This window comes from Centruroides sculpturatus, unplaced genomic scaffold (genome assembly GCF_000671375.1).
Source record: "Centruroides sculpturatus isolate CEXI.00-Female unplaced genomic scaffold, Cexi_2.0 scaffold158, whole genome shotgun sequence".
In the NCBI taxonomy this organism is placed as follows: domain Eukaryota; kingdom Metazoa; phylum Arthropoda; class Arachnida; order Scorpiones; family Buthidae; genus Centruroides; species Centruroides sculpturatus.
Genome location: NW_019384347.1, coordinates 696,911 through 723,671, shown reverse-complemented (window position 1 = coordinate 723,671; position 26,761 = coordinate 696,911). Strand labels below are relative to the sequence as shown.

Here is a 26,761-nt window from a genome sequence, read left to right as displayed (position 1 = left end):
TTAATTATTCTATTAAATTCGAGTATTAATTACGCGCTAAAAACTAAAACTTTTTTACTAATTTACCGCGCGTAAACGGCTCTTCTTATGATTTTCCACACGCTTCTAATGCAATTTTAATGGAGAGATATTTTTAAAAATAAATCACTAAAATTATATTCTAGCAACTTTTTTTTTAAATAAAAAATAAAAAATAAAAAAAGGGTAATAAATTTTGACACCTACATGCTTTGATTTTACAATAGGCCTAATCGTTTAAAAGCCAAAGAATATAAACAGGTTGAGTGGAATTTTTATATAAACTAATCCAATGACCTCTTTAGAAATTCTTTAAAATTTATTTATATAATTTTATAGGTTAAAATTTTAATTTATAACTTATTAAATTCATATAGAGTTACGGTTAATTGATGAAAATATTTTACAATTTTATTCAGGAACCATTTTGTTATAATCTTTTATTTATTATTGAAAATTCGACATTCTAAACGATTACTTTAACTAAAATAAAAGCTATTTTTGGTTACTATATTTCGGCTGTAGACGTTTACAATTGACACGGAACTGTTAAATCTCTCCGTAAAAAGTTTATTCGGGCCGAAATCTACTCTTATAAATCCTCCCTTCCAATCAATTTACGCGACTTTACATAGAACTTTCATATCTTAGGTGCGTGTTATGCACGATCGTATTAAAATTCCCGCTACTTTAATAACTTCCTGTTAAAAAAAGTAACCATTTTATTACGTTATAAATGATTAATTTCTGTATAAAAATTTAAATAAAAATAGCAAATTTTTTTTATCTTTATTAGAAAAATTTTTATTTTAAAATTAGAATTTAAAAAATAAAAAAATACGGTTTAATCAGACATTAATTTGTATAGATTGGAAGAATAGAGTTACGCTTTATTGTCAACTTAAACTCGGCAGGTGTTAGCTCTTACAATAAAGTTTTGCGTTTGTAACGAGTAACGTCGGTGTCGTTTTCTACCTGTACGTAAGTTACGTAACAATAGTTGACAGACGTGGAGGCGGAGTTACGGTTCACGCCATTGGTTCGCCGGTTTTCGGGTTGACGACACGAGACACCGACACAACACTGCGACAAGCGGATTCTGCCAATCGTCGCCCTCTATCGCCACAGAACGGCCTCGTCGGGGGGGCGCTGTTGTAGCGTTACGGGGCTGCCAACTAGACAGATGACTGTGCCGTAAAGTGTGGCGGGAGCTCCAAAATCACACATCACGTCTAGTTATGTCATTGTATTGTCTATCCTTATGTTGTCAGGGGACTTGGTGTTTGGAGCGAGTCGGACAGAACGTTCGACGTCGGAGTGTGGTGTTTGTGCTCGAGTAGCGGCCGATTGTGCTTTGATGACAACCGAAAATCATCCCATCGATGGAGCCATGCATCGAACGTCGCTTGTCATGGACGTGGTAAGTATATACAACTTGTTTTACATATAATTTTAAAAAATAAAATAAAATTAGGAACGAGAAAAATAAAAAAAGGCATGCCGAAGAATTTTTTAAATAGTCGGGGGACCAGGAAGTTTGTGTGACACACCCAACACATTGTAGCAGGGCGAATCATTGTAAGTCGTCTCATGTTGAAGAGCAGGTGGGGGAGGTCGGTTTATTGTGAACTCAAACCTGTTCTCGTTCGGCTATAAACTTGGGGACAGGATAGGGGTAGTGTGTGTGTGATCCTATCTACCTTTGCCTGTTCTTTTAAAACGCTGAGCGTTTTTTCTGCCTCCTGTTACATTTGTGTTCGGTGGAAATTCGTTTGTAGATTGGAAATTTGTTTATAAATTGAAATTTATATTTTTCTACCTTATCGGGGATTGCGTTAATTTAGGCGTTGGCGTTTAAGTAGCCACCCAGTCGCCAATTGTAATTAGTCTAAGTGACGTTTTGGCGTCTGATACTTTCTCGGTAAAAGCTGATGTCACATTTAAAGTAATGTATCACGATATCTATTTTGTGTGACATACGGCTTTCTAGGAACCATTGTTATCACTTCACGTCCTTGCCAGCTACAAAAACAAACTGGTTTGGCCTTTTTTATCTTCAATGTCACGTTCTTAATATTAAAATTCTCACGTCCGACTCGAGAAATCCACTTCTCTTAAACATAAGCTAATTTGAACTGTTAAGACATTTGTTTTTTGTTTATGTTTTTAATCGTCTACGCGTTTCGAAAATTGTACTCACCGCATCTTTGCCGTGTACGCTGTTTGTACTTGAGTGTTACTTAAAAATACATTCTGGGAGTGAGCTATAAAACACGCTTTGGTTGTTATTCTGTTCGGCTTTTGCCATTTTGCAAGGATCCAGGTGATGATAAGGGTGACGTCACGTCGTCCAGGGTTTCTTCAGTCACGATCCTGCAAACCATCTGGTTTGCGCCACACCCTTTCGCCACGTCTCTCGCTTATTTAGTATGGAAACACTCGCTCGAATATCATGATTTATGTGGTAAATATTGTTATTTTATATGTCTATAATCACTTACGACTGCCTCCTTGACATAAACTCGAATGTCTTTGGAGCCGAAAGGACACAAAGGAATCTTTATACAACGTCCCGTAACCTTCTCCCGGGACATAATTTACATTCGAAGGTTATGTTGGTGGAATGATAAAAGAAGGGAAAGACCTGCATTTATCCGATGCAGATAAAAGTATCAAGCGCCACAAATTCTGTGTTGGAAGCGGATTATCGGTTTTCTTGTCATTATAAGTAGTGACACGGCCGGCGTCACAACAGTCAATAAAGGGACCTGTTATGCTGGAGGGGTCGCGACCCGATGATGGATGAGGCACTAGGCGAAAAATGGACCGGACTAGACCATACCAATAAAAGTATTAATTGTGGAAGATGCTCTCGATCCGCATTTTCCCACCGTCTTAATGATTTCCACTTATCGAATTATTGTTATCTGATAAATTATTATTATTTTTTTTAAAAAAAAGAAAAAAAAGGAAGGACGGCGGAGTCAGTTACACGCGTCCTGCCCCCTTATACAGAATACATCCTTAGAGTCACGTCACATCGCGTGCCGTAAGAGATTTGCATAAACCACATTCGCATCTCCGATCTCGTCCGAGAATTTTCGAAAAGCTGTATCTTCCCTCCTGCTTCTTAAAATGTTTTATCGGCGATAGTTTTATGCATTTGTCATTTTTAATTCATTTTTAAACACGTGAAATCTCCACTCTTTAATAATTTGAATAGATCTAATCCGATAATCTGTATACTTTGCCAGGCAGTTTATCGATAGAGGATGAACACGCCGCCCATTATCGCCTATCAGTAACTGTTAAACCACATTCTTGCGGGTTACTTTTTAATAATAATAATAATAAAATGTCTCCAGGCTGATGAAGAAGAAAAGCATAAATTCTATCGAGATTAAGCCGTTTTCTTTAAATACCACAACCATTTTTTTCCTAAAGTTATTTAAAATTTGAATGCGTCCAACTCTTTGTAAAGGCATCGACTGATATTAATGATTAAAAGCGAGTTGTTAATCCGTTTTGATAAAAATATTAAGTCAGATGGAGGGAAAAAAAATTAAGTTAAGCCCTGAGTATAATTTATCTTAAAAAGAAATACGAAAAAGTTTCGGGAGACAAATAGAACTTCATCATAAATCAGCGTGAGTGCCGTAAAGGAGAATAATCACAAAGGCCACACCGTCTATTGAATTTATAATGATTTATTAAATGGTCTTTTTTAAAATTCTAAAGGGTTTAATATGCGGATCTTACGCTTCAATCTCCTAGTGTGAGGGTATAATAACTATTAAATGCAATACAGGCCTGCTATATAAATTATAGGCCTACGTATCGAAGCTAATTTTTTAACATTTTAATTTAAGAACGGTCAATTTAGGCGTATGACCCTTTGACATTTAGCAATAGGCTCGTATTTTTGAAGATTTGCCTATTAAATCTCAAATTTCTGCCTTTAAAGTGTTGAAAAAACGATTTTAAATGTAATTTATAAAGCTAAAAAATGATTATTTTGACTATTTTTTGATATAAGTTAACAGATTGACTGTATAATAATGATATATAGGTAGAATCTCTTATCTTAAAAGAATAAAATTTAAGGTTATCCATGTTAAATTCACATACTCGAAATTCTTCACGGTGCACACGCTGATATAACGTGACACGATTTCGTACAGGATCTATTTTCCATAAAATACATATCCTACATTCTAGATTTTCATAGATATAAATCTGTAGAAGCGATAGATACTCGGAAAGTAAAATTTGACAGATTCGAACAGACGTCGAAGATGGAAATGGAAAAAGAAGAAGAGAGAAAAAAAGAATTTAATCTCGATATTTTAATCAAAATTTTGGGTATTTTTCGAAAGAAATTTGTAATTTTTCAACGTTTCGAATCGCATTTTCTAAACCGTTTTCTGGCATCCGTAAGCGATTTTAAACCGGATCGATTAGTTAATAAAATCTACTCTTTTTTCCCCCTTACTTTTCTTTCTTAATATTTCTATGATATTTTCAAAAACAGCATCGGCAGGAAGAAAATAAGCTTTAGGATTTTTTTACAGGCTCAGCTGGCATATCCAGTCCGAGGGGACGAACTAGGAGCGATGTGACATTCAAACTTCATGTATTATTGACGCCAGTTTCCACCCACCTTTTCCTACGTATTGTTGGATGAGACTCCACCCCATATAATCTAAAGTCCCCATACGCACCTGGTCTCCCCCAAGGCACCCGAACCGACTTCGTGATTTAAAATTATAATTATATACCACTTTGTTATTTACCGAACTCCGTATCCTGACCGGAAATGCGGTGACTTTGCTGCACACCTACCTAAATTTGCATGATAACTTTGGACCGGTTTGAATAAAAGTAAACTATCCGAAAAATTGAACATATAAAAAGATCTTTTTTTTTCAAACCGAGATGGGAGTGGTTGCTGCCTGACCCTTATTTAAGGGCGAGTTTTTCGTAGGGACACGAAAATTGCCAGTAATGTGCCCGCGGGCTATACGTGATTCCGCGTTGTTCTTGATTTCGGATGGGGTGCATTCGCTTCCTTTTTTGTTGCTGTTAATAAGTAAGGGGCGTAGCAGGTGGGTGATGGGCCCTAGTTACTGTTTTCCGTTCTTTTTTGTGTGTATTTTTATATAACGCAGTACGGGTGCGAAGACTCTAATCTGTGGCTTTTTTTTCCATTGCAGGCAATCCGCTGTACTTCGCCCAACTGTCCCTGCGACTGTTTCTCTCCCGGTAAATGCCAATTACGCATCTGCGACACTTGTCGGCACGGCTGGGTGGTGCACGGTGAGTATCCTGCATTTAGAATTATAGTTTTGCAAGTTGTTAAAAATTTTTGCATGGAGGGGGTGGCACGTAAGCTGCCGCCCCTCTTCTCTCTACTCTCTCTCTACAGCAACCGAGGCACAAATGGGCGCCGAGGGGTGCGTTAGCTCGGTTCAACGATCTCTCTTTGTTCGGCATCACCTCTCGCTCTTATTAATAACTCTTCGGTAGCCCGGGGATGAGTTCTTTCCTAGTTTCGCTTTCACCTCAGCGCGCCCGTTACAGAGTCGAGTGGACTGAGACGATGGTCCGGTCACGATCGCGAAATTGGCAAAAATAATAGCCGTGTGTTTGGGCATCCGACTGTCTGCCGCAGCCTTCCTCAATAGGATGAAAGCGGCGATGGATGGCCGCCGATAACCCTGTCGGAGTTGCATGCTGTGCCCTCGTTTGTCAATGGGACCCATCCTGTGTAGAAGGACGCGTCGCTATCACGAGCGGCGGTCGCCATCTTGGAAGGCCTATAGATAGGCTATTTAATTTCCTGAGAAGTGTTTACCTACATGCTAATTTATTGCGGCGATCCCTCCGCTGACAGGGGGATTAGAGTTGCGAGCGGCTTTTTTCTCCCACCCGCGTCATTTATTACTAGCTCCGACTTGTCGGATGCGGCTTAAGTGCCTTATGCAAATTGACGCTTGCTGACAAAGTAATAGATTCTGCTCATTCTGCCTCTGCCTACAAACGATTGTTTGAATGCCGCAAACCACATCTCGCAGATGGCAACGAATTACCTACCCTCTTCCGCATTTAATTGCGCACAAATTGATAATATCGAACGGCTAATCTCCGGGTTGTGATTTACTCGCGCCAACGCAGCACGGAACGATGACTCGACTAACAGCTTCGTTTGGCCAATTTCTTTTTTCTTTTTCTTTTTCTTCTTCTTATAATCGGAAACGTGCTAATCATTGATTGGAAGAAGTTAAAGAGCAATCGATACTCCGATCCCGAAGTGACCTGTAATTCTCGCTATTGTTCTCAACCTGTCATTATAGTTTTCTGTCAAAAATCACTCGATCTAACCGACTGTTCGACACCACTCTATTATTATTTTTAACTTCATTATATCCGATAACTATCCTCCGAACTTTAGTTTTTCCTTTAGTCCCTCCGTTTCCATCCCCCGGTGGCCCACCGAGTAAAATAAAAAAATGGCAGGTAAGTAGGAAATTGTCTTTTAACTGTTTCACAATATTTAGATCTCGGGCCGAGTCGAATCCGGAACTACCTCTGGCTATAATGTACCCTGTGGCCTCTAGAAGGACGTGACTAGAATGGACGAGCTACTCCCTATCTATTGTTCTTGATATCTTGGACGTTGTATTCTTTCTACGAACTTTAGCTCTGACATCATGTTTTAGAAATGGATTCTTGACACTCTCGGCATGAAGCGGCACCCCGACCGATAATAAATATATAGGACCCGTCTAATTACATGTCATTATCAGTTTGAATGGTCAATCCGATCGTAGAACGTGATCGCAACGCTATTTTTTTAAACATTCTGATTATAGGAAACTCTCATTTTCCTGATAAATAACGTCAATTCTTAGAGCAACTACCGATTTTTCTACTCTTATAAAAACACCAAATTCGTTTAATGAGTTATAATATGCTGAAAAATTATGAAATTTAAAAATTCATAACGCTTCAACTGCTAAAATGCTACTGAAAATATACGTATCATTCGCCTGTAATTGAGTTCGTGCGGCTGTTTCTGGAAGATAAATTGTTTTTAAACATTGGCTTTAAAGCTAATAATACCATTTATTTTATTTTATTTTATTTTATATATTAGACTATTTTAAACGTCGATTTCTTTAACGCCAGTTTTAAAAGGATCAGTTCCTTAAGTAGAAATTTTACGATTTTATAATTAAAACGAACTGGTTAATATCAAAACGATCTCTTACTCAGCATGAACTGGCCAAACAACCTTTTGTACGTGTAGCAAATTTGTTTCCCCTTGTTTTCGGATTATGCTTCAAGAAAAGAGGAAAAAAAAAGGAATTCACGGATTAAGGTGTGGAATTTCTGCTGAATAATATCTCATTTGCTTAATTTTTTGCCTATTGCTAATAAATAAATTAGTTAAATAATTGCGTTATTAACAAATTTTAACGAGTGAAAAAAGGAGCGTGCCTTCCATTTGAGGAAAGTGCACAGTTCGTCAAATGAACAAAAAAAGAAGGGAAATGGAGGGGAGACGCAGTCGAGCCATGACAGAAATGTAATTACTGTTACAAGAGGACGAAAAGTTGTCCACTAAGGGGTCACGGTGACCTAATGACATCTAATGGAACGGTCAAAGGGCACGACACACCCTGTGGCTCTTCCTATTGTGCACCACCAACTGTGTACAAATTGCTCATTCGCTCGAGTGGTCAGGGCCGATCAGGAGCAAGGTCGGGTGCAGCGATGCACATGCGACGACTCCTGTCACCAGCCACTTTATTAGAAGGTGATAGATTGTTCTGCCACCAGATCCAATGACAATAATTTACACCCTCTCGCCAAGCTAGTGGAAATAAACGGGAAAAGTGGATAAAAAAAAGAAGACTAAAGTAAAAGTAGATTGGGATGGGAAAGAAATGTTTTAAATAATCGTAGAGTTTTTTAAAAAGTTGCCTTTCTAGTTTGTTTCAGGCCATGTTGAACTTGTCCCCCTTAGCATCGTAAAAAAAAAGTAAAATTACTATACGTACTTAACATCCGCCATGTCTTTTATCACACCGTCCATTATACGATGAGAGGTGTATCGCGATTTTTATTAATGTCTCACGATCTTCGTCGCCATTAAGACAACCGTTTGAAAATTTTTGTTAATTTTCGAATCTTTGTGGTCACATTAATGTGTTTACGGGACAGGATGGACTGTCGTAAATAGCGACAGACGTCTTGCTATAAAAATTAAACAATGCTTTTCAATTATCTCTCCATTTGCATTATTTTTTTTTATATTTTTTTATTTGTCTAAGCCAAGTGTCGTAGTAAAATTTATTTTTATAAAACGATTTTTCTTTTACGACTTTATATCGAAAATACATCCGGTTGCGTTTAAAATTCTTCACGTTAGGAGGACAACGATCGCTTCTGCTCACGTGCGTAAAAGTCGTCTGCTACGTATAGTCTTGCTCAAGATGACGATCAAATTCGGCTTTTTCGAATTGTTTTCTGACAATTTCAGTCGTTTTTGATAGTCAGGAATCTATAAAATAGACATTGATGTCGAAATTACTTCAAATTTAAAGCGTTATGACAGTTTAAAACGGTTTTTCAAGTAAGTAAAATTAGGCCTAAATAGGTGTAAATTGTCAATTGACGTCATTTTGACGAGAATTTATCGTAAATAAGTAAAAATATTACGAAATTCTCTTCATTTTAGCAAACTGGAATTGCTCTATATAAATTTTAAAAAATATATTTCACGGCATAAAATTAAAATAATAATAATTCATTCATTCCTTTGACATAATCTGACAGAAAAATATCTCAATGACGTCACTAGGCGAGGGAGCTGGGGATTTTTTCCTGTGCTTGATAAAATTTAGGGTCCCGTAGTGGTCTCTATAGAGTCTTTATTGAGGTAGCTCTATAAATTAATATTATATATTAATTTTATAAATAAATGTTAATAAAAATATATTATATATTAATTTTACGAACTGAAAATAAAATCTTTAATAAACATGCTGTGTTTAATTTGAAAAAAAAGGTAAAACAGGCCGCTAGGGGAAAAAAGGACTGGCTAACGAGCAAAGGACCCCATACCAGCACTAGACTGTCCTGAACATCGTAACAACAAAAGTGAAATAAATTCCCTAAAATGTGTGAATTTTATATTCAAAACAGTTTTTAGAATGCACCAAAACAGAGTAAAATGCTTAAACCTGTGTTAAAATCTGTCACCAAAGAGACTGGAAAGTAGAGATGTACTGTATTAACATTGTCTGTTGAAGTAAATATTTACTTTTATAAGAATTTTATTAAGTAGACTCTTAAATTATAATCGACAATTCTTTCTTTAATTTAATGTTAAATAACCCTTTATTATTGTGTTTTTCAGCTTTAAAAATTATGTGAAAATGAAAATAAAAGCGAATAAATTTATTAAGAAATTATTAAATCCGTTAATATTGGATTTTAATAGATAAAAAGACAGATTTATTTTATTTTTACTATTTCTTAAATTTAATTACATATTAATGCATAATTTATCACAAATATTGTTATATATCTATAATAAGTTATGCATTAACGTAACGTATATATTCATGCCAGAATATATATAATTTATTAGCATTCTGACAGCTGATATGAGCGATTATAACATATCTAAGGATGAGTTATCTCAGATTAAATTTTAACTCTGCCTCATATTTGAACAATAGAACATAACTAGGCAATGCGAAATATTATGTTTTTGAGATAGGCCACCTATTTACAAAGATTTTTACTATCTGAAAATTATTAATATGTATAAATATCTGTTATTTCATGTTATAACTTTAATTTTAATATTATACGTACTAGAATTAAGAATTTAAAAATTAATTTTAAAAAGCAGTTGTCTCTAAATTATAAAAAAAATAATGTAATTTGTAATTACTTTGTAATAACTTTTCACAGATACGATGTATTAACATTATAACTTAATATTTATCTTATATGATTTTGCAATACTCTGTTTAGGATGCTTCAACATAATTTTAATAGCTTTTATTTATGAAAGTAAAGTTCATTTTAATATTTGAACTAATTCAAACATTAAAATTAGGATTGGAAATCTATGAGTCAAAATTTGCTTTTTAATGATTTAAAGAAGTTTAAAATCAAAAGGTTGTAAAATCAAATTATTATTATAATTATTAATTTAAGAAATTGTACTGTTTTAAAATTTTATTAACAATAAACTGAACAAATTTATATTTTTAAAAAGTATAAATTCTCCATAAAAATGTTAAACATATAGCACCCTTACAAACTAACTGTAAAATAGTCAAAACTTATAACTAATATAAAACAAACTGCTTTGGATAAAACTAAAACGCTTGCGTTAAAAATAAATTAAATAAAATTTAAGGATTATTTGTGTTTTCTTTTCTATCAATATAGCTGCCAATTTGACTATTAATGAGGACTTATCACACCAGAATCAAAATGTGACCAGATTAGAACTTTTTATTCTTTCATTTAATTCCAAAATATACATTTCGGGTCTTTTGACCCCTATTCAGTTGGAGCATACAACTTTCATAAAAATTGTAATTTAAAATTTTCCGTATATAGTTTCTTTCTTTCAAGTACGATTTTATAAAATTAAATACTAGTTCCAAACAAGTTATCTTTTGTATTCATTTAAAACCTTCTCAAAAAGCAAACGAAACTGATTACTTAAAGCTTTTAAAAAACCATTAAAATTTAAATTACAGTTTTTATGAAAGTTGTATGCTCCAACTGAAGAGGGGTCGACCCAAAATGTACAGTACAATTTAGAGTTGATTCAAAGAATAAAGAAGTTCTAATCTTGTCACATTTTGATTCTGGTGTGATAAGTCCTCATTAATAGCCAAATTGGTAGCTATATTGACAGAAAAGAAAGTATAATAATCAAAGAACGTGAAGCATCTTATAACAAGATTATTTGTGTGTTTAGATTTATTATTTGAAAAGTACGATAATTGTTTAAAGTTATTATGTAGATATATTTAACCAACTAAAACTGTTACTATATAGACGATTATCAAAATATGAATCATTTAACTAATTTTAATCATCACAAAGATTTTAAATATTTAATAACTAATTCTGTAATAATAATAATAATTTTTAGGAAATCCAAATAGAATATTAGACATGCTGATTAAATTATTTGTAAAATACTGAAAAATTGAAGTTCTTAATTAGTTTAGACCTGTTAAATATTTAAATAGAAGATATATAAGATTTAAGAGTATAAACATCATCGGAAAATTACAGTTTAATATTAAATTATTAACTCTTATTAAAAGATGCTTTCGTATTTTCACTAAATTACAATTCAAGGTAATAGTAAGATTTGTTAACATAAAATTATCTGAAAAATTTCCAATTCAAAATTCTTTATTGTATATTTTATGATAAATATGGGATCTTTTTAGGTTTATTTTTACTATTTTTATATTATTTTTCAAGTTAAGAAAATTTAGGCCTATCTGTTTCAGTAAAAAAAATTTAAATTATTTAAATCTAGCCGAATAAAATAATAAATTTAATATTTTTATCAATTTGCGTAACATTTTCATATTTATAGCTTAAAATAATTCCTTATAAAAATACACAAGTTTAGTTAATATGTTTAAAACGGCTATATTTCATTTAAAAAATTAATTTATGTTTACCACATGGCCTAAGCGAAATTTCGAAATATAGTAATATATTTATGTAAGAAGTAATGTTTATTCTACTGATATAAATTTTCAGATTAGCAGAAGATATTGGCTGCGGCGAGTTGTACTCGCGTGCAGCTGGTATACAATAAAATATCACCTGAATGAACAGCATCCATTCTGTAAATTCCGAGAACTTTCACTGTACTTTTTTACATCTGCCGATACTAAAACTACTCTAAAATTTTAAGTAAATGTTTTAAATTATAGAGTTATATTTGGCGAGACAAATTGTCTGATCTTAATTATAAAAAATGTTATTTATAATTAAGAGGACACACGTGATCTGATTAGTATTTGATGCCTTTTAATTTTCATATACCTACAATTTGATGATTTAATGTAGGCCTATTCATATGCAAATATTTTAACAAAAAAAAAAAACTTATCTAAAATAGCAAATAAACCTACAATAATTCTATAATTACACTAATTTAAAATAAATAGACCCAAATCAACTTATCTCCACTTTTAAAGTAATCAGAAATGAATGGCAATGTAAATCAATTTAATTCTGATTAGTTTGAAAGAATTTGTGATTAAAATATATTAAATAAGTTAAAAAGTTAACTATAATTTCTAATAATTTTATTGATCAAAATGTTTATGAACCGTAGAAAAAAGTTTAAATAATTTAATTTCATGGCTTATTTGTTTTCGGATCGTTCGGAAATAGTTAAAATTCCGAAAGGTTATTTTCATAAAAATTGAAATTGTTTATGCGAAAATTCTTTTCATGTTTCTTCTTATTTATGATAAATTGAAAACAAATTCATTAAAACAAGAAAACTTTACAAGACTAATTCAAAAAAGAATTCTAAATATTACAAAGTTAAATTAATGTTAACTAAATTACTTCACATTTATCTCAAGAAAGCATTTATTATTGCTCGGATGATCAACATTCTGATACCTCTTTTATTGGTCTGACTTATTGCTGTTTAATTTCAAGTGTAGAGTAACTTAAAAAGTATAAAAATTTGAATATAGCTCTTTAACAAATTGAATTGAATAACTTTAAAAACTATATAATATATGGAGTTCATTGCTTTTGTTTCGTTACGCATAAGAATTTACTTTTACAATTAGAAAAAATAATTAAAAATTTTATTAATAGAAATGTTAAGAGATATATCAAACATATAAATTACTTTAGGGAAATTTGAGATAATTAATTAAACTGAATCCAATTTGGATTTTTGAGCAGTCTTCATATTGTAAAATGATTAAAAACGAGCTTTAAATAATGAAATTTGCTTATTTGTTAACGAACTAAAAAATAAATATGCGTTGAATAGGTCCAACTTGCAATATTTTATGTAAATAGTTTTTTAAACATTTGAAATTCTATATTAACAATTTGTCAATTTAAAATTTTATAATATATATCTTAGTCTTAAGTCAGAGACAGGAATACTATCAATTATTAATTTTAAAATTCTAAAAATTGCCAAAATAAAATATTGATATATAGTTCATACATTGTTTTACTTGGTGGAAGAATCCTTAATCTTCTATCTTTCGTTCGTTTTAGACCATCACGTGACTTCTGAAAATAAATCTAATACTAAAATCTTCCAGCAGTTTGTGTCCATATTTGATGGACGAAACTATAGAGTGAATCAGTTTCCGTCGTTCGCCTATCAAGAAAAGATAGGCGATAGAAACCGATTCACTGTGAACCACGCTAAGGATATTTTCCTCCCGGATGCGAGATGATTTTGCGTTTCTCAATGTAGGCTATTATATAAGCTAGATACGCTTCCCGAGGGGGCCTTTTGAAGATCTAATAACATACTAGGCCTGACGCTTCGTAACAATGTTAGAAGTTAAAAACTATCAATATAACTTATATTTACCATATTTGAAGTTTGCTATCTATATGTTTATATAAGCATTTTTTTTTAGTATAGAAGAAAATCTTATATCAAGACATTTATTTTATCTGTAGTAGATCAGAATTGCCAATAGACTGTTAGTAGCTTGCTGCGTACAACGAACCGTATTGTTGAAAGAGCTGTAAAACTTCATTCAATCATCTGTTACAAAGAGAACGTTTTGAATTTTGTAATTTGAATTGTAAATTTTCACAAATTAGTTTAATTCGAATATCAGAATTCATTAAAATTATATTTAAAATGGTCGTATTGAAATGATTTTTAAAATTATTATTAATTTTTTTATGTAGACCTGAAATAAATTGAAAATAAATTTTTACTATTTTATTTTTACATAATGTAGGCCTAGTTGGCATTAAATTTATATGTTGTTTTAATATTTCGGTTCAAATTAATTGCATAGCGGATAAGAACAAAAGAATACTTTATAAAAATAATTCAGATATATAAAAATGATAATGAATGGTTTTGAATTTCGTAATATTTTCCTCTTTGTTGAAAGTTTCATACCGAACTGTGCGGGCAATCAAGTAATGAATGGTTTGTTCTATTCATAAATCATGAGATAGTAATAATAAAGAAAACATATAGAATAATTTAGTACTTGGATGATTATTTTACAGTAACAAAATGCAATAACTGTCATCAAAGTACAGTCGACCCCCCTATAACACTGTTGATTATTCCGTTTTATATGAATTCCGTGTTGTACGAGCCACTTAGATTTTACAAATACGTGAGCCGTTCACAGCCCGGCACACATATTTGTAAAATCTAAGCGACTCGTACAACACGGAATTCATATAAAACGGAATAATCAACAGTGTTATAGAGGGGTCGACTGTATAAAATTTGATTATTATTGCCAATATTTAAGCTGTAAGTTCTAAAGATACTTTATATTAGTTAAATCAAAATTCGTCTTAATATTAAATAATGCTTATCTATAGGTAAACAAAGCCGATTCCCCCCCGATAATTTTAGACTAATTTAACATGATAGAATCCACATGAAATAATTTTTATGTTAATGCAAATAAATAAATAGGTTAGCAATCTTGCATTAAAAGTTAACGTATATTAATGGAATTATTTGTTTTGTTTACGTGATGAATTCGCTACCGAATCAAATATTAATGATACAGATGTAAAGCCTTTTATTTATGCTGTTATATTTAATTATTTCTAATAATTATTATAGTTTTTATTAAAAATAAGATTTGTGAATATTAATTTATTGAGTACTATCTGCAAAAGTGCTTCATAATTAACTTTGTTAGTTTTAATAAATTATTGAATATGTAAATAATATTCTTTTCGAAAATTTATTTTATAAGAAGAGTTTAGATTATAGATTTTATTGTTTAACTTTAAGTCATTCTAAACGTTACAGATATTTATTATTCTTTGCAAAATCATTATCATTTGTACGAACTATCAGAATTTCGTACGTTGGACGGTTGATATTTTCAATAAATTTATTAATAATTTAAACTTTGATTTCTTTCTTCGAATGATACAGCCAAAACAGAAACTATACAATAGATTTATGCTTTAGATTGTTATTTATGTTAACTTATATGATAACCAATAGACTAAATTAGAACAATTCGAAAATATATCTATGTTATTAGTCTTTTAAAATAATTTAACAACAGAAAAATCGGAGATGATGCAAAGAATGGCTTTGTCGAAATGCTCAGAAAAAAATTAAAGGGGGGAGGAATCAGAGTGTAAGCTTTGTTCGTTCCCCGCCCATACTTTTATACGCTTCAAAATTTAATTGCTATGCTATAAAATCTTAAATTATAGTATTTAATAATCTAAAAATGATTTTTTATTCTTTCTTCTGAATTTTTAATTATTTATAAGCTAAATATTTACACATTGTTTGAATATAATGTAAGGAACATGTTGATTTTACACACGATCAACATGTCTCTTAGGTTTAACTTAAGTATTGTTAGCCTACACAGATTATGTATAGGCCTAATAAATACTAATGCAAATTTATGAAAAATCTAAATTTACGAAATACCTATATTTCATTTTCCTAATTAACTTAAAAGTGATTAAAATTGGTTTATTAATTGATCTGTATTCTTCGAGTTCTGACATCTTTTCAATTTTAATTGTTTACGTGATTGATTTTGATATTTAATTTATTATGTCAAGCTAGAAAGCTTTAACTTTATGCGATCGGAAAGATTTTATTTTATGTTTTATTTTTCTAATTAACACACAATTAATATTAGAAAATGGAAACTATCGAAGTATATATTTTAATAACAATTAAATTAGTGAATTTATAAGATTTATATTCCTAAATAATAAAGTTTTTAAATTCAGTTACAGGGCTACCGATCGCCGCCAATTAATTAATCGAATTTCAGAAGCGATTATGAGGAAATTTGTATTTTTATTATTTTAAAGCTATTCTAATAGTAATAAAATCCTAAAATCAAAGTTATACCCAATATCCTATAATCTCAATAATAATCCTAAAATACGTCTAAACCCCAAATAAAATTTCTAAAATTTTATAGATTATAAAACCAGTTATTATCTATATTTAAAAATCGATCTAATTGAATTCATGATTAATTTCGAGCTGAAATAATTATTATATTAAAGTTTTAATTTTGTTTTTGTTAAGTTGGGATATCTTTATGACTTTTTATTTGAAATATTTTGTATTTATGATAATCTATTATTTAAAATCTTTTAAATCGATTTGTTATAATCAAGAAAGAATCAACAACGAAAACCACTTGAGTTAAGAATTAATTGCGAAATTTCTCATACTGGGGATGAATCCTTTCAAAATAATCGGAAAGTAAATGAGATACCGTTCTTCTAATGGGCGTGTTCAGATTTGACATGGGGTCTAGACACGAAAAAAAAGTAATTTTTAATTTCGGGACGAGATTAATTAAAAATTCTTCGAATATATCAATTTAAATAATTACAGTATTTGACAAAACTGTATTCAATAAACATTATATGTTCATTAAATGGGAAGCGATATAGATCGTAAAGAATAGCTGCTGAGTTATTCATAAAGGATTCATTACCTATCTTAAAAATACCCTATACTGATCCTAAATGATTCGTTTTTTTATTTAAACGATAAAAAATGCAGTTTTCTTTAAACTTAGTTAATTTTAAACAGTTTTTAGCGTTAAATTTTATATACTTTATAAGGTAACGATAAGGAAATGATCCGTAAATGAGAAAAGAGAGAAATTTGATTGTAAAAAATTTATTCTAATCAATAATGCATCCTATTTTCTTTAAACTTAGTTAATTTTAAACAGTTTTTAGCGTTAAATTTTATATACTTTATAAGGTAACGATAAGGAAATGATCCGTAAATGAGAAAAGAGAGAAATTTGATTGTAAAAAATTTATTCTAATCAATAATACATCCTATACACAAACTACGCTTAAATAATATATAAACGTTATATAAAACTGTTTCAAGCTAGCTATTGATGCATCAAATAAGGCAAGGATTCTTAATCTGGGGTCCATAGGACTACTTGGTGGTCAGTGGATAGATTTCAGAGGGTTTCTGAACGTGAATAAAAAAATTACAGACTTATATACAAACATTGCTACTTAGTGCGTTAAGTTACTAATATCAAAATTTAAAAAAATGTATTTTGATAACTATATTTCAGTATAACTTATTTTCTTTATATTTCATTTTATGCAGCCTACAGTAATACATTATTTTGAGATGTCTATAGGCTTCAGACTGCCAACGGTGTCCATGGCACAGAAACACCTAAAAATCCTTGAAATAAGTTTTGTTCTTTATCTTTTCAAAAGGCTTATAAATTAAATGAATTTTAAACAAATTATTGAAAATATTCTAAGTTGTTATATACATAACAATTTTATAATAAGAGTAATTATGCATTAACATACTATACAGTACAACCTACAAAAAATTCTGAATGTTAAACTATAAAACATCTGTCTTTACGCAAATTATAATTTTAAATTTCAAACCCGAATTTAAATTTAATATAAATTATGTTACATATATATTTTAAAGATGTTATATAAACAATAACATAGGCTATTAACGATAGATTAAACTCTGTAATTATAACGTTTATTAAAATCTACCATTTACAAAGGTAAGTTTTTTTAACTTATTTACCTTTGTTCCGAGATTCAATGGACTTTCAAGATTCATAGAACAAAATCTCGAGAAAATATGGATGATTTTTCAGAAAAATAAGAAATTATCTGTAAAAAATTAAGTAAATTTGTTTTAGTAACAAAAAAATTTTGTATATAATAAAATCTATATGTTAAAGCGTTAATGTTTTAGAATTTAAATAAATTCTTTCGAATAAAGTTTATATATAATTTTACAAGAAGTTGTCGATTCATTAAATTATATGAAATTATTATATACAGCCTTCCCCCGAGAAAATAGCTAAATCGGAAAACATGTATCATGTCATCATTGTTGTTACCAGATAAGATATCTAGTTTTTTTTTCCCAAGTTGTTGTTGTACATTGTGAGAATAAAATGAGCCAATGTTATTTCTTACGTTAAGACAAAAAAAATATAAAACTTTTACATTTTGTTATAGTAATAATAAGTAATAACAAATATGTGAAAATAATGAGCGCATTCAATTTATTCTATGTATGAAATAATAAAATACATACAGTACATTATTAAGCGTACTTCTTGACATGAATTCTTTAGATTTTTAAATTTCTAATAAAAATAAATAAATGCAAAAACTAGTAGATATATATTAAATATCTTTGTAATTATTAATCTAGACAGTTTAAAAACTTGCAAATTTTATGTGAATTTTATAAACAGTTAGAATAGTTTGAGTTTACATTAGAGATAATAGATAAATCTTTACAATTTCATTATTATCGATGCGATACGATGGACGTAAAATATTAACTTTATTTAATTTAAGAGCGATTTTACATGATAAATCACGTAGATCAGATTAGCATTTTATACGCCCAATTTATTTCCTGTTTTTCGTTAACGTAAGGAATAAAATGTCTATTTTATCTTTCAATGCCCCTTCAAAATCTTCATTAGAAGTTGAAAATAGGCTTTAACACTACTATTATTATAGGGGAGTAGTATAGGCCTAGAGTATCGTAAACGTTTTATATATAGACCTAGTAAGCAATGAAAAAATTATTAGTAAGCTTATTGCCTGTTTTTGAATATCAAATCAATATTAATGACGATATCGAAAAAAAAAAATTAATTTTAAAAATTGAAATTTAAGCGTACGAAGCAGTTAATTAATAATTATATTTTTCACAGCATTAACGTTAGCATAGAAAATTATTTGAAGAATCTCAAAAGATTTTTAAATATTTAATAACTAATTCTGTAATAATAATAATANGAACAATAATGTATAATTTCTGAAATAAAATATATAATTAACCTTTTAAGGTTATTTGTATATTTTATTTCATTATGAAATTAATTTTAAATGTAATTTATTTTTGTAAATCATAATGAAATAAAATATATTCTGTGTGATAATAAATTTTTCTATATAAATTATATAATATTTTAATTATTGCTGATTAAATATCGGCCTACATCAATCCATTTATAATCATATATACTCTATATACAATTGTGGATTTTATAAATGTATATGTATTATATGTAGATTAAAGGATTATATTATACTTTATTATATACTGTATATATGTTAGGCCTACTTTACCAAATTCGATTATTTTAAACATGAAATAGTTTCGCAATATTTAAAAAATAATAAAAAATTATATTAGCACAAATGTTAACTCTTCTAATGTAAATATTTTAAAATAATTTTTTGTTTAATGTTTAAAATATGAAATATTTTCTAAATTCATTGTGTAAAATACTTCACATATGTTTGTCATAGATTGTGGTAGTCGAAAATTAGTAATAATTTTTAGAAATTGATTTTCACAGAGAAGAAGCAGTTTAATATATTCCTATTGTTATATGTAGTATTAGTATTTTATATTTTATTTATTAAGCTGTAATGTTTCGAAAGCATGGAATAAGAGTTTCTCCTAACTGCTCTAAGAAAAGATAAGTAAAAATATCATCAAAGACAATATTAAAATACTCGTATAATTGAAAACCAAATGCAAATGTTTTATCGTTGAACGAATATAATAATCGTAAATTTACTTTTATGCGCACTAAATGCTATTTTTGTCAATTTACATGTTCATCTATGAGATTGTCATTTATATCTATTAAAATTCACTTAAAATATTGATACTTTTCTATAACTGATCATCGATAAATTACTAGATAGTTAGATACTAGAGTCTAGTATATAGATAATTACTAGATATTACCTAGGCCTTTATTTATTTTTCTATTTATGTAAGCTTTTTCTTATAATAGAATTAAGTTCAAAAATTAAAAATTCATACAAGATTTGTTTAGAAAGTGACATTATTATATATAAGCTATAAAACGTATTAGTTTAGTCTGTATCTTTAATTAAATGTTTTATCCAGAACATAATTCTCGAATTCATTTTTTTTATAATAAGTTGATATATACTTTGATGAACGTTAACAAAATATTTTACTTTCTTGAAATTTTATTCTAGTTTTGTTACTTTCTATCTACATTTCTAAAATGTTTGTTTTAAACGGTTCAACGGTCTGTAAAAGTATAGTGTAAGTAATAAATCTTTTATCTCCTTTTCAGTTTCTGTACATAGAGAAGAAATCTGGCATTTGTTAAGTTCGAAAGTTTATAAATAAATTATTTTTGGCTTGTTTCTTTTAAAAATTCTGAAAATTAGAATTTGTATATGAATTTTTTCAACTGAGTTAAGCGATAATATATTACAATAATATATCAAGCCATACAGCTTTTGGTAGAGTCTAATTACTTGTTACTGTTGAGGTATATTATTTATTTATAAAACGGGCTCATTTATCTGAGGAAATTATATAAAGATATAGGCTATAGTAAGTATTTTAACTAAATATAATTTTTATAATAGAAATTGATGAAATAGAAACCAATACATGACGTTTAAATTTTAGACTATACTGTTGCATTCTTTTGCAAAGAATCCTTTTAATCTTTGTAGGCGGCTACTGAAGGATTAAGTTTTATTAAAGAATTCCACCGAATGAGATAGTACAATCTCAGGTTCTCTTCTAGACAAGAATATTGTAGGAGCATAATAAAAGTAGATTTTATGACGGAAATGCAACAATAGTCTCATCTGTCGATGCGCACTTTAATCGAATGTTAAATTGATCCATTGTTAGGAAAATGGAGGAAGCGTTCATCGGTTAAACAATAATTTCGAGTTCGGAATTCGAAATGTCATTTATATTCATCGCGTAATGTATAATCGATTCGTTTTAATTGTCTAAACGTCTTATGCGTTTTGTGCTATCAGTTTCGCAGCTGTAACAAGTGAAAGTGCGAAATTAATATTTCCAGAAAAGTTGGAAAGTTTTTCTTCCCCAATATTTCGAGACGATTAAATCTAGAAAAGACTTAAGTTTGGACACAATGCCAACTCGGATTACTAAAAAATCAATTATTTTAAACATTGACTAGATCATCTAAGTTCCCCCCTTTTTTAGCGTTACTGTTATTGATTATAGGCTTTATATTTTTGAAAAGATAACCTATAAGTAAACGGCTTCATTGTTAGTCAGCGAGGAAAATGATTTGCATAAATTTTTGATAAAAATCCAATATAAAAGGGTTATCGTTTTGGCTAGTCCTACTTAAGAAGCAAGAAGAGTCAAACTAAATATTATACAATTGAAATCGAAGTGGTATGTCACGGAATCCCGCAGGGATCGGTCTTTGAACTTTTATTTTCCGTCTGATCTACATTAATGATTGATGGGATAGAAATTTTAACTTTATAACAATAAACAACTCTGCCAATGCACCTATTATTATTTTTAAAATGCCGAACGGATGAAAATAATGGGTACCAATTGCCAAATGAAATGTAAAATAGGAACGGAACAATTTTATTCTTTCCTGTTGCGTTATATTTTGTTATTTCATTGGTCTTCACGGTTTTTCTGAACTTAATATGTCTATATTTATCAAAGAAAAGGATTTTAAAAAGTATTAATACGTATGTAAATCAATTTAAAGCAAGTGATAAGCAAATGCTACGTCATTAGTCGTTATATAGTCTTTTACATTATTTTTGTTTTCATCTTGAAAAAAAATTAATGTATACTGATTTATTAAAATTTATATTGTTAACAAGTTAGCAGTAGAAAATTAGCAGGTTGCCCTTCTAAAAATAATCTTCTGCAGCATATCAATTAGATTGTGTTACTCATCCGGGTGTAGTCGGTATATGAATTTTATAGCCTACTTTAAAGTATCACGAATACGCCTTTTTCTATATTATAAATGTACTGCAAAATATTATTTTTTTACTAATAAATTATAACAAAGTATGCTTTAATTTTACTGTTTTTAAACAAGTAATTATTCTTATAAATATTTCTTATTTTTATTTTTATAGCTTTAGACAAATTAGGATATCATCATTTATTTAACTGTCACCAAGTGGAGTTGGTTCAACCTACCATAGCCTTTGACATTGCATCTTTGATGCTTTACGGTACTCAAGCTATACCAGTAAGGCTAAAAATTCTTTTGGACAGACTGTTTAGCGTTCTAAAACACGAAGAAGTATTACAAGTTCTTCACGGATTTGGATGGACTTACGACGATTATTCTAGAGGTTATATATTGCACGTATGTAAAAAATATGATTTAAGGTTTTGAATGTTTTTTTTTTACTTTTTAATCAATTTATTGTATCAATTCCAATAGGATAGTAACGGACAAGTGCTGGAGAGATGGTTATTAGCTACAAGAGATGAAGAAACTTTGATTCTACAGCAATTTCTCAGGTTCGGAGAGACCAAAAATATAGCTCAACAATTACTGTTGCAAGAAAACAGTGAGAAATTAGACTTTGTTGTCCACACTGCATCTGCCGAATCCGATATAAAACGATTTATACAGAGGACAAATCAAGTTGTGGTGCGCCAATTGTTACGACCACCGTCCAGCATCAGTTCTCTATCGCCCTCCAGCAGTCCCCTGTCGCCACTCAATAAACTGCAAAACATGCAACCGTACGAGTATCGACAAAGTTCCAGTCCCTGCACTTCTAATTCGGTTAGCACCAGCACTACAATTGTCACCAGTACCACAACCGTCACATCAGACGTTAGTGTCACCGATTGTGGTTCGGAAGACGACTCTAATGCCATGGCCATTAACCTGACTCAAGCGTCCTGCAATAGCGTATTTGCCGTTAAGAAAGTAAAACATCTCAGGAAATCAGCTAACCCAATGAAACGTCGTTGGAACCCGTTAGTGCTGAGCACTCTTATCACAAATCCATCCACCGGTAAGAAGAGAGTTCAATGCCACGTTTGCCTGAAAACGTTTTGTGACAAGGGCGCTTTAAAAATTCATTTTAGCGCTGTGCATTTACGAGAAATGCATAAATGTACAGTCGAGGGTTGTAATATGATGTTTAGTTCAAGAAGGAGCAGAAATCGTCACAGTGCTAATCCTAATCCGAAGCTACACACACCAAACGTTAGAAGAAGGATAAGTCCCCATGACGGAAGAACATCGACACCTTACCCTATGTCATTAGTGCCATATCCATCACAGTTGGTGCCACTTCCTCTAACAAAGAAAGCTCGTTTGGACGAAAACTTAGAACCCAATCCACCACCTTCGCTGAAAGGAGTGAGTAAACGTAAATGTTTCAATCCCACAAAATGTGCGGTCACGAGTGATGACGATCTACAATATATTTCCAGCGAAGACACTTCTAGCGACACATACATAGACAAATCAGAAGATTTGACGACAGAAGATGACGATTCTTTAGATAAAGAAGACAAAGTGACCGATTTTTCCACAAAAATAATCAAAACCGAAATAACGAATCCCTGCGATGCGGACGATATCAAAGAAGAACCCAAAATAGAAAAGAGTGACGATGCTCTAGAGAATCCTCTTCGACATCTCGAGTCCTTGTCTCTAGGGACCTTTCCTGGATTATCTAACGATAACCAAACTAATACGAGTGGCGTTTCATTTCACGCACCGGGACTGGGCCTGGCTTCTTCGTCTCCGGTCAGCATGCTAAATAGCCATCCGCTGACTAACGGGGATGCGGAACAAGATCCGCAACTCTCCCTACTTCCCATCTATCGCAACCCTAATCTAACTAGTGCAGTGGATGTTCCGGTGGACAAAGAAAATCCGCGAAGATGTACAGCATGCGGAAAGATCTTTCAGAATCATTTCGGAGTCAAAACTCATTATCAAAACGTGCATCTAAAATTAATGCACAAATGCACAGTAGAGGGTTGTAACGCTTCCTTTCCTTCTAAGCGAAGTCGCGATCGTCACAGTGCCAACTTAAACCTTCACAGAAAACTGCTTTCCACTAGCAGCGACAAATCTATCCATTATTTCGACAAGTACCCATTTCCTCATCCAGGTCCCACTGTTAGGGAGGATCTATTTTCTCGCCTATACGATCCGCAGAACCTCGCCTTGACGTTTCCAGACTTCTATCAAAACAGAGGGACCGATAGCTTAATGACGTCATTCCCCAATCCGTTAGTGTCACCGTTTCACCCGGCATTCCTGGCAGCCGGTGTATTGGCAAATAACACTAATAGAACCAACTCGCCGAACACTCCAAGTCCCACCCCCTCCCGATCGCCTTCCAATATTTACAGATGTGAATTGTGCAGTGAGAATTTCAACGATTGTGTTTCTCTAAGGGAACATTGTGACAAATCTCACAACGAGAAGTCCTTTTTGAATGCCACTTTCCACGAACTACCACGAAAAGAAACAGCAAGCGCCGCTTCGTAACGTTTCGCCCCCTTAAAAAATATAAATAAATAAATAAATATATATATATATATAGGAAAAAATATATATATAAATATAAAGTATCTCTTGTGCCAATTTTGTAATATATTCAATCTAAAATATATTTCCTTCGCAACATTTTAGCGGTGGATTTGTCCCTCCCCCCTTCTCTTTGTTCCCATTTGCCCGAGATTTGGCGATGACCAGAACATATTTTGGTCAATGTTCGTATTTTTCGATGGCTTTAAAAGTTCCTGGCCTCGATATAAGTTATTGATGACACTCCAAGTGTACTGTATACTGTTTCAATTCTAGTAAAAAAATGTCTGGAATGTTTCACAAGCACGTCTTGACTTTTTTACTGATATCCACGATGACTGTCTCGTTCTTTACCTTAAGAGATCGCCGCAGATATGCTACTATTCTCAATTACGTGGCAGCCCCCATTATAACGACAACCGCGATAAATTTTGAACTTTGATAGAAAAATTTTTATTCTACCAACATCGATTTCTTTCCCTCTTCTTCCTTTTTTTTTATTACATTAACCAAACAGCCACCCGGAAAGATATATATATATTTATTTTAAAATTCACGCTTTAAATTTATATTTTAAACCCTAAATCCAGAAACCCGAGTTTCACTTGATAAAATATTATGATATATTTTACACGTCGTTTTGTACAAAAATACCATTTCGTTATGAGATTGTAACGTTTTTCTTTATCGTAACTAAACTTAGAACTTGGTTTTAAAACCATTTTCTGTAACAAAAATGAAAGTTTTTAGATTTGAAAAAGGGGGAAGAAGAAAGATTAAATGGTTGATAGTCTGTCGATAGTTTTTCCCCCCTAAAAAAATAACTTTTAGAAGTTATTCTTCCATCATTCAGTTTCTGGTTGATTTGTTGGAACACCCAGATGGTAAGTTTGATTCTTCGCTAGTAAAGTCTTAAAAATTTAGAAGAAGAAAAAATAATAAAAATAAAAATCGAGCGAATGACTGTACCCAATGTCGAGCGAACGACTCTACCCAGATTTGATCTACATTTATAATTCGAAAATTGCGAAACGGACTTAAAAATTTAGATTTAAAACCGGGTCAAAAGCATTTTGTAAAAGATAACAAGTTTTATAAACTTTCGTTCTCAATTATATTATATTATATTATTTTTTAATTTAATTTTGGTATCCGCAAAGAAATTCTAGACAAAAATCCGAAATTTCGGTTGCGTAAGAGAACGCGCTCGTAAGACGATTTCGAAAAACGAAATGCAATTTACTAGATTAGCAAGAATGAGCGCGGTGGGCGTTGGAAGAAAACGTTGAGGAAAGTGTGTTGAAACGAAGCATAAACATCTACGACTGTCAAAGACAAACAACAGGAACGGTTAAAAGACCCACTTGCTATTTCTGCCCGTTTTGCACGACCTTTTAAAGTAATTCGTCTCTTCCGATGCAACACGTCAGTTAAACGTTGATTATGTAGTCAAAATAATTAAACTAATCACGCAATTAAGCAATTTCTGTTTCCAAACATCCTAATTGAAGGCTTAGAATCCGATGTAGCGAAGGAAGTAAACAAATATCCTTAACACTTCCATTCTAGATCGATATCCTCTTTTCCACATTTGATAACGAAATTAATAAATTCACATCGACTCCATGCTTTAAAGCTATATTACGTCATATATTTCCGTGTCGATTATAACTGAACTTTATAGTAATATTTACGCGAAACAAAATTTAAAAAATACGAATTAATATTGAAACGTAAGTTTATACTTTGATAAATCAGCCTTTTAAATCATAAAAATTTGTTCGCGATCATTTTGTTTTTTAATTTTAAATTTAATATTAAGTTTTTATAGTTTAATATTTAGTCTTTTCTTATTTTATTAATAATAATTTTGTATTATAGAAACAATACTTAAAGAAGCGCGGCAATCTCCATGCAAATGAAGGAAAAGCGCTTATTTTAAAATTATACTTGAACAAATTTAAATATTACTATCACATTATTGTTACTACTTATTTAAATTTAAAAAAAATACTTCGAGATTCTTATAAATTATGTACAAAAATGTTAATTTTTTTCTAATAAATCGGAAAAAA

At 30.9% G+C, this 26,761-nt stretch overlaps 1 protein-coding gene and 1 long non-coding RNA gene across 6 annotated transcripts; one reads left to right on the top strand and one right to left on the bottom strand.

Annotated features, from left to right (window-relative positions):
* Nucleotides 1–1,194: 1,194 nt before the first annotated feature.
* On the top strand, nt 1,195–24,989 carry LOC111636497 (zinc finger protein basonuclin-2-like). Of its 5 annotated transcripts, none has more exons than XM_023381763.1 (4): nt 1,195–1,438; nt 5,232–5,334; nt 22,252–22,487; nt 22,566–24,989. In XM_023381763.1, the coding sequence occupies exons 1-4, from the start codon at nt 1,280–1,282 to the stop codon at nt 24,645–24,647; spliced, it is 2,580 nt and encodes an 859-aa protein (XP_023237531.1). In that variant the 5' UTR covers nt 1,195–1,279; the 3' UTR covers nt 24,648–24,989. The 5 variants fall into 5 exon arrangements, with proteins under 5 accessions (XP_023237531.1, XP_023237549.1, XP_023237539.1 ...); XM_023381781.1 differs by lacking the exon at nt 1,195–1,438 and adding an exon at nt 5,008–5,123; XM_023381771.1 differs by lacking the exons at nt 1,195–1,438; nt 5,232–5,334 and adding an exon at nt 8,521–8,656.
* LOC111636524 lies at nt 8,446–13,866 on the bottom strand. The gene is made up of 3 exons (XR_002758546.1): nt 13,664–13,866; nt 13,286–13,353; nt 8,446–8,584 (listed from the first exon to the last, which is right to left on the bottom strand). It is a non-coding gene; the product is annotated as an uncharacterized LOC111636524 (long non-coding RNA).
* Nucleotides 24,990–26,761: the final 1,772 nt, after the last annotated feature.